The 7838-nt window shown below is 64.1% G+C and overlaps 2 protein-coding genes across 3 annotated transcripts; one reads left to right on the top strand and one right to left on the bottom strand.

The window, feature by feature from the left end:
* The first annotated feature begins 509 nt into the window (after window positions 1-509).
* Window positions 510-2921, top strand: SPATA2L (spermatogenesis associated 2 like). The gene is made up of 2 exons (XM_087940311.1): window positions 510-1305; window positions 1385-2921. The coding sequence occupies exons 1-2, from the start codon at window positions 997-999 to the stop codon at window positions 2420-2422; spliced, it is 1347 nt and encodes a 448-aa protein (XP_087796437.1). The 5' UTR covers window positions 510-996; the 3' UTR covers window positions 2423-2921.
* A 366-nt stretch (window positions 2922-3287) lies between these two features.
* Window positions 3288-7638, bottom strand: CDK10 (cyclin dependent kinase 10). 2 transcript variants are annotated; one of them, XM_026719765.2, is made up of 14 exons: window positions 7510-7638; window positions 7232-7304; window positions 6808-6879; window positions 6621-6723; window positions 6294-6375; window positions 5760-5827; window positions 5615-5667; window positions 5442-5511; window positions 5268-5327; window positions 4964-5087; window positions 4675-4814; window positions 4387-4439; window positions 4168-4296; window positions 3288-3829 (listed from the first exon to the last, which is right to left on the bottom strand). In XM_026719765.2, exons 1-13 carry the CDS (start codon window positions 7585-7587, stop codon window positions 4196-4198), a joined length of 1077 nt encoding a protein of 358 aa, XP_026575550.1. In that variant the 5' UTR covers window positions 7588-7638; the 3' UTR covers window positions 3288-3829; window positions 4168-4195. The 2 variants fall into 2 exon arrangements, with proteins under 2 accessions (XP_026575550.1, XP_026575549.1); XM_026719764.2 differs by lacking the exon at window positions 3288-3829 and having other exon boundaries at window positions 4028-4296; window positions 7510-7630.
* Between the last annotated feature and the right edge of the window lie 200 nt (window positions 7639-7838).

Raw genomic sequence — 7838 nt, 5'->3', positions numbered from 1 at the left:
GCCGGTTGTGCTTCTTGGGGGGGTGTCGTTTGGACCGCTGGGGCCCCGAACTGCGCCAGTAGCCCAGCCAGCCCCGGAGGAGGCTTCCCTGCGGGGGTCTTCTGGATATGGAGGCCGCCCGGAAGCTCGCTGGCTCCCGCAGAGACGAGGGCTGAAGCGGGGGGGTGGGCGACGTTTGGGGGCGCGCGGAGGAGAAGCGGTGCCCCCTCTGCAACCAGGCACGAGGCGGCTCCGGGCGGACCACGACGCAGGGCGACCCCGGCAGGGAGAGGAGCTCGGCGGCAGCGTGTGAAGGAGCCGACACGCGTGTTCCGAAAGGCGGGGGGGGGACTTTCCCCGCTTGGGGACCCTCCGCTGTTGCTCCCGCAGCTGCGCCCTCCTCGGCCGGCGGGGCAGGGGGCGGGGTCTGGGAGCGGAGCCCGCCCCCCGAGGCGCTCGCGCCGCCAGCGCCGCCCCCGGCAGCAGCGGAGTCCCCGCCCCTCCCTGTGACGCCCCTCCCGCGTGGGCGGGGCCGGAAGCGGCGGGGCGCCGGAGCGGGAGCGGCGGAGCGCCGAGGGGGCGCCGGCAGGTGAGCGGCGGGGCGCGAGTTCGAATCCCAACCGGCGGACCCGCCGCGGCGGCGCTTCCCCAACCCGAGCCCCGCCCCTCCCGCAGGGCTCCAGGCCGCCTCGCCCGCCCGCCCGCCCTGCTTCGGGGCGGCGGCGGCGGGGCTGGCGGGGGTCTCGTGCCGGGCGGGGGCTGCCCTCCAACGAGCCGCCGGGTCCCACCGCCCGTCGGCGCCTGGCAGCGGCCCCGGCAACCCCCTTTGTTGCGGGGGCTGCTCCGTCCCTGGCCTGCTCGGCGGCCCCTCCGCGCCCGAAGCGGCCCAGTTGCGGCCGACGGCCCAGGCTCCCCCGGCGCTCCCCAGCGAGGCCGAGCGGGGACGAGGCGGCGGCGGCGGCCCCCCTCCGGGCGCCTGGCAGGAGGCAGAGGCGGCTGCCTCTTCCCGGCGGCAGGATGGAGGCCGGGCCGGGCCTGCAGGAGGAGTACCGCCGGTGCCTGGAGAGGGACTTCCGCAGGGGCCATGTGGGGCCCTGCAGCGACGCCTCCCTGAAGGACCTGCTGTGGCATCACCTGCTGGAGGACCCGGAGCTGCACTGCAGCCTGGATGGGGAGGACACCTTGGCCACGCTGGCCACCGCCCTGCGGGGACACCTGGACGCCAAAGGGGCCCTGCGGGACCTGGCCAGGGCCTTCGAAGTGCTGGAGCTGGCGGCCGTCAACCTGTACTTCTTCCCCTGGCGCAAAGAGTTTGCCACCATCAAGGTGAGCCCTGGTTGGGGCTGGGAGGGGGGCAAGGGGGGCCCGGGAAGCCTCGGGAGCTGACGGGCGGCTTTCTTTGCAGACCTTCTCCGGGGTCTACGTCCACGTCCTTCAGGGGGTCCTGCCAGAGGCCGACCTTGCCCGGAGCTTCCGCCGACTGGGCTACGTACAGCAAGACCGCCTCCACCTGGTGAATTCTCGACTGCCGCCGAGCGCCAACCTGCTCTGTGCAGCCTGCTGCTTCTTTGCGGCCAGGGTGGAGTGCCAGATCCTGGCGAAAATTGTGGAGGAATTGGAGCCGCGGGTGGTGCCGCCCGATGAGCTGCTGAGGGCCCGGAAGGAGGCCAGGGGCAGCCTGGAGCGGTGCGTGGCCAAGCTGCAGAGCCTGACACGGTGGCCACGGAGCCGCGAAGTTCGCTCAGACCTGGCCGGCGGGTTCGATCTCTACCGGGAGAGCGCTGAGGGGCACGGCTTCTACAGGGAGCCTGCAGGCAGTCGGCTCTGGGGCCAGGAAACCTCCTCCTCCTCCCTCAGCGAGTGCGGCAGCCCCCGGCTCCTAAGGCGGAGCCCCCAGCCACTGGCAGAGTGCCGGAGCGAGCCCCCCTGGAGCCGGGAGTCTTCCTGTGGCAATGGAGTCCTGGGCTCAGACGCGCCCGACCTGGCCACCTCCTTCTCCTTCATCTCCTTGAGGCGGGAGCTCAGCAGGACCTCTGAGGCGGACTTTCCTGCTCAGCTGGGGAGTCCGTTCCTCTTCTCGGGTCTGGGGGGCTATGAGAGTTCCGACCCCCCCTCGCAGGCGACCAGCAGCCCGGCCTCTCCTCCGTCCAGGCAGCCCAGGAGCCTCCACCTCAGCCCGGCCAGCCTGCACAGCAGCCCTCAGGGACTGAGCCCCGAGCCGGCCCACTACCAGATGCACTCCTGCCTGCTCCCGGGGGCCCTGCCTGGCTCCTGCTGCAACACCTGCCGGCTGCTGCACGTCAGCAGCTGCGATGGGGCCCAAGTCTGCCGGAACCGCCACCACCTCGTGGAAGAGCTGCAGAGCGAGAAGCAGCAGCGCCTGTGGCTGCAACGGACAGAGGTGGACAGGCTGCTGCGGGAGGGGGCGGGGCCCTGGCAGTAGGACCGGCGACGCCCTGCGAGGTCACCACACCTGCTTTCCCCCTCTGGCTGGGGGGAGGGGGGGCAGAGTCCAAAGCGGCCAAGCCCCTCCCCCCCTTCTAACAGAACGGAGCTGGACAGAGGACTGGAGATGGGATGGCTTTGCCCGGCTTCAGTGAAGGGCCGAGTCCAGCACCCATGAAGTCTGCAGGTGGCAGGTGGGGAGCAGACCTGCCAGGAACCCTGATTTCTAGGGTTGGGATTGTGGGTTTCTGGGTGCCCGTCTTGTCAGGGAAGGCCTCCTTTGCCTTTTCCGGGATTTGGGTGGCCCGAGGCTGCTCTAGCTTGTTCTGTGAGCTCCTGGGTACGGCGGGGGCCAGAGAAGAGCCTCCTGCTCAAGCCCCCAGTCAAGGAGGAACCGCGGGCAGCATTTACAAAACCGGAAGGGGCCCTGTGATGGCAGTCACTTTGCTGATGTCTCTCATGAAAGATGCAGTTGTAATAAACGTACCTGAAAGCTACCTGGCTTACTGGATCTCTGGACACCCTCCCACTGTCTGCCCTTCTTGGCTCTCAGCACCTCCCATTAAAGGGCTGAAAGAGGCTGCCAGAGTTTCATCCTCGGAAGCAGAAAGGCCTTGAGGCAGCGGGTGGTGTGTGTACCTGTGTCTTTGCGCAGGAGGAGCGTAGCTGGAACAGGGAATCTCTTCCACCCCCAAATAATCTATGTACAGCCTAGGGGCAGTCAGGCAGCTGGAGCTGCACCCCACGCAGCGGGAGCACAGAGGGTGGTGAGGGCAAAGCAGCATCAAACGCCCCCCCCCCCATCATCTCCCACAGGTGCCACTTGGGGCCCGGGCATCGCTTATCCCACTACTGACAAGGCGCCCAGCAATCCTCAGGCTGGAAGAAAAGTCTTTATTGAAACCCAGCCCCTCCTTCCGAAGCGGTCAGCTGCCCAGCTCGTGCCACCTAACAGCTGGGGTGGGGGAGAAGCAGCTCCTGGGAAGGCTCCAAGCCTCAGAGGCCTCTGCCGGGGGGGCGGCGGCGGCTGGTGCTTCCCACCTGCCTTTAAGTTGCGGCTGTTTTGAAAATGTTGCAGGCCCTGAAGTTTGCTCCTTTCTTGGCTGCTCCAGCAGGAAAGCTCTGCTTGTTCTTCCAGCATCCGGAGCACCTGCTTGCTTTGGACAGAGCTGAGGAGAGCGGAAAAGCCCACGCTGGCAGCAGAATCCGGGCGGGCTGGTTCTGGGAGGCTCAGGCAAGGACCGAGGATCCTCTCCGGTGCAGAGAGGAGGAGGCGGAGGCGGGTGGCGCTTTGCTCCCCACGTGAGTCTCCCTGGGGAGCAAGAGGGTCCTGGACACGCAGCCGTTGTCCCTCTGGGCCGTCTCCAGCCCCTGAGCCTCCTCAGGAGAAGCACTTGGCAGAAAGCTGGCAGGGGTGAAAGGAGGCAGAGACAGGAAAAGGGAGGACTGATTGTGGTGGGGGAGATGACACATACCCCCCCCCCTTCTTCAAAAAGACATTCCACATTGGGTCTTTTGAAAAGCGAGGAAACGGAATGAGCTGTTTAAGGAAATGCAGAATTATATGCAGATTTAACCCACACAACAGCTTACAAAAAGGCACTTTTTCATCTAGGGCTTTTTTAATGGAACAACCAACCTGATCTGACCTGCTTTTGCTGTCTGTGTTGGCGCAAATATCCCTGAAAATACCACGGGTGCAGAAACCCACCAGGCGCCCGTTCTTTCATGAGCCTGTCCTACCTTCGGGGTGCCCTGAGAAGCTGCCACCTCAGGGCCGGCTACGTTTGCCCAGGCACTCTCCTCCCGTGCTCGGGGCGGCCCTCTTGTTGCGATGATGGGGAAAAGTTGGCATCAGCTCCGGTTCGCAGGCTGGAAGGAAGGAGGGGAAAGGGATCAGGCCCAAGAGGAGGAGGAGGAGGTGGTCCCGCTTGCAGGAAAGGGGCCCGGGGGGCCACTTACGCCACGGCTTTTCCTTGAAGTAAGAGCTCTCCAAGCAGTCTCCGGCCGTGGCTCTGTGGAGGAGACGTGGCAGTGAAGGAGCCGTCCCTTCTTGTCGTCCCCTTGCCAAGCCTAAGCCGCCGCCCCGTTCTGAGAAACCAGCCGGGACTTCCCTGGGGGGCAGCTGCTCCTGTAAAAGAAGCTGAGGGCTGGTTCTCAGCTCAGCTGGGCAGCCGGGAGTCCGTGCTGGGAGGGAGGAGGCAGAGTTGTGCCCCCCAGAAGGATCCGGGGCAGGTGAAGGCCGCCTACCTTTTATTCGGATCGTACATGAAGAGCAAGTTCAGGAGGCGAAGGCCGGCCTCGGACAGCCAGGCGAACTTGTGCTTTAGGTTGTTGTAGGGCTGCTTGCGGAGGGTGTATTGGCTCACCAGGGGCAGCTTGGAGAAACCCTGGAAAAGGGGAAGCAAACATTTGGCTGCCTCCTGCAGCTTAACTCCCAGAATTCCCCAGCCAGCATGCTAAAGCAAAGCCAAACCCACTGAGGTGGGAATTGTGGTTTTCATTGTGCACAGCGGAGCAGTGGACGGAAAGGACTCACGGGCCAGATGGTCTCGTTTGGAGTGCCCAGCAGCTGCACAATCAGGTCAACCTGTTGTATCTCAGAGCTCCCAGGCAGCAGAGGCTTATGGGCCAGCAATTCCGCCAAGATGCAGCCCACCGCCCTGCAGGGCAGACGCAGAGTTAGAGGTGAGACCACCAGCCAGCAACACACACACGGGCACACACTGCTTTGCTCCTTCAGAGTCTTGCAATGCAGCCCTGCAGAAAAGCCGTTGCCCACCTCCCCACCCCGCAAGCTGGAGCCCACCCAGCGCTCGAGGTTGGAGTCCGTTTTTCCTCACCACATGTCGATGGCCGTGGTCTGCGTGGTTGTGCCTAGGAGGAGCTCGGGGGCCCGGTACCTGCAAGGGGAAGGAAAGAGTGACGGTGCTCAGGGTCACCCAACGCCCAGCCGGCTTGTATCGGAAGGGGGTCAGCAGTGCCCTCCAGGGAGGGGGTGTTTCCAGCCAACTCACCACAGCGTCACCACTTTTGGAGTCATGGGATTCAGGGGGACCCTGTAGGCACGAGCCAGCCCAAAGTCCGCTGCAAGAGAAGATGCCCAGAGAGGTCAGGTGACTTGCTGTTTTAAGTCTCCAGTAGCTGAGTTGAGCACGTGGCACCTGCGATGCTATAGCCAAAGACTCACCTGTCTTCACGCAACCTTTGTCAGTCATGAGCAAGTTGGACACCTTGAGGTCCCTGTAGTTGACAAAACACAGGTATGTAGAAGGCTGGGGGGGCTGGGCAGTGCCAGCGCCCACTCCTGCTTGACCCATCCCTGCCCTTCTCACCTATGGATGATGAAGTTGCTGTGCAGGTATTGAAGACCATGGAGAACCTGGAGAACGATGCACTTCACCTGCAGGGAGGCGGGCAAACGGGAGCATCCCTAGAGGGCCTCCCACCTCCCACATTGTGCCAGTCACCCTGTCCAGCACAAAGCAAACCATGTTTTGGAATGCGTGAACAGATTAGGCCCATTCGGACAAAGCAAGTCCCACGTCAATTTACCAGGCTGGGCCTTAACACCCCTCCCCCCCCCAGAGGCTGCCCTGCATTGTAGTCCTTGGGGCATCAAGTGAATTTTAAAAGGGGGCTCTTCAGATCCAACTGTTTTTGTATTTTATCCCCCTTTTGAAAGCTCGGGCCCTTGCCAGTGTGCCTTGCTTAGGCTGGAGCATACACCTCCTTGCTCTTTAGCCCCAGTTTTGGGATAGCTATTTGGGGTGAAAGTTCTTCCCCAAGACCCTCCGGCCTCTCCTCCCCTGTGGCATGGCGACCACCACAAGCAAAGCACAACCGCTGTACCTGCCCTGCAGACACACCTGGGCTTCGGAGAAGGGAGCCTGCATGTTCTCCAGGAGGCTGGCCAGGTCCTGCTCACAGTAGCCCATCACCAGGAAAATGCTGTGGGGGGGGGCAATCGGAGGCAGGCCTGTTTCTTGCTGCAGCCAGGAAAGGAATCCTGCCCTGGGAGACCTCAGGAGAGGCCTGTTTCTTCTGCCCAGAGAGGGAAGGAGAATCCCCACCCTTTGCTCCCACCTTCACACCCCACTTTCTGCTAATGCTTCCCCCCCCCTCACCTGCTGCCCTCCCAGCTCAGGGCAGAGCGCACTTTCTCCTGGCTCTTGTCCACCTGCCCAGGGAATTACCTCTCCAGGTGGTTGCCCACCACCACCTCCTTCAGCTCCACGATGTTAGGGTGCTGGAGCTTCAGCAGCAGGGTGATTTCTCGCAGGCTGCTGATGGGGATTCCTGGGGGGGGGGAGAGGACCCAGCTAAGAGGGGGCCGCCGGGCTGCTCCCCAAGCCGGGCCTGCAAGGAGCCCGCTCTTCTCACCGTCTTTTTCTTTGTCCATCCGTACTTTCTTCAGAGCCACAATCTCACCTGTCTGCGTATCTCGGGCGCGATCTGAAACAGCAGAGCAACCAAAGCTGCAGCCCTCTCTCTCCTCCTGGTCCCACCAGGCAATTTCACAGAGGAACGACTGTAACACACGCACACGCACGCACACACCCTCCCCCCTGAAGCTGCCTATTATTTAGGTGGCTCTGTCTGCCACATCCCTCGGTTGTGTTGCCACTTGGAGCTGCCCTCCTTCCCAGAGATTTGGGCTCCCAGGTAACATCCCAAGCCCGGAAGAGCTGGAGGCATTTGGGTGGGGGGGATTCTGAAGCCTGTCCAGGCTCGGCCGGGTCACCCAGGGCGGGCCCTCCCCAACCACTACCCAGCCCGGCGGGCAGATTCCCCAGGCGGGACTCACACACGATGCCATAGGTGCCTTCTCCGATCCGGTTGAGCTTCTCAAACTCCTTGACGCTCCGGCATCTTCCCAGCTGAAAGGAGAGCTGGTGAGAAGCCTCTTTCGCTGCCCCGGGGCGGGGGCGGGGGGGGGGGGGGCGCTCCGGCCCAGCTGCAGCACCGACCAAGCGGCCGCCCGGCAGGTGAGCGCGGACTACGTAGCGCAGCCCGGGCGGGCGCTGGGCAGGAGGGCTGAGCCGGGGAGCGCGAAGGGCGCTCTGGCAGTGAGACTCCGCTCACCCGGTGTGCAGCCGGCACCGCGAAGAAGCCGCCGTGCAGCCGCTTCAGGCGCAGAGGCTCGGGCTCTTGCTCCGCCATGCTCTTCTCTCTGCCGCCTCCCCCCGCTTCCGCACAGGCCTGCTGGAAGGGGCGGGCCGAGAAAGGCTGCTGGGTCGCCCTTGCCCGGCCCCGCCTGGAGGGGTCGCTCCGTTCCCTGCCGCTGAGACTGCCCGCTCTTCTCCCCAAAGGGGCGATTGGTTGGCACCTGGGCAGCCCCTTAGCCTGGGCAGTTGGACGGCGAGGGCTTCTCTTTCAGAGGCAGGCATCGCCCCCCACCCCATAAGGCGGTG

This window comes from Pseudonaja textilis, chromosome 11, assembly GCF_049901715.1.
Source record: "Pseudonaja textilis isolate UNSWEBS1 chromosome 11, rPseTex1.2, whole genome shotgun sequence".
In the NCBI taxonomy this organism is placed as follows: Eukaryota; Metazoa; Chordata; class Lepidosauria; order Squamata; family Elapidae; genus Pseudonaja; species Pseudonaja textilis.
The sequence above is the reverse complement of the archived record's forward strand: the minus strand, read 5'-3'. Positions and strand labels throughout refer to the sequence as shown.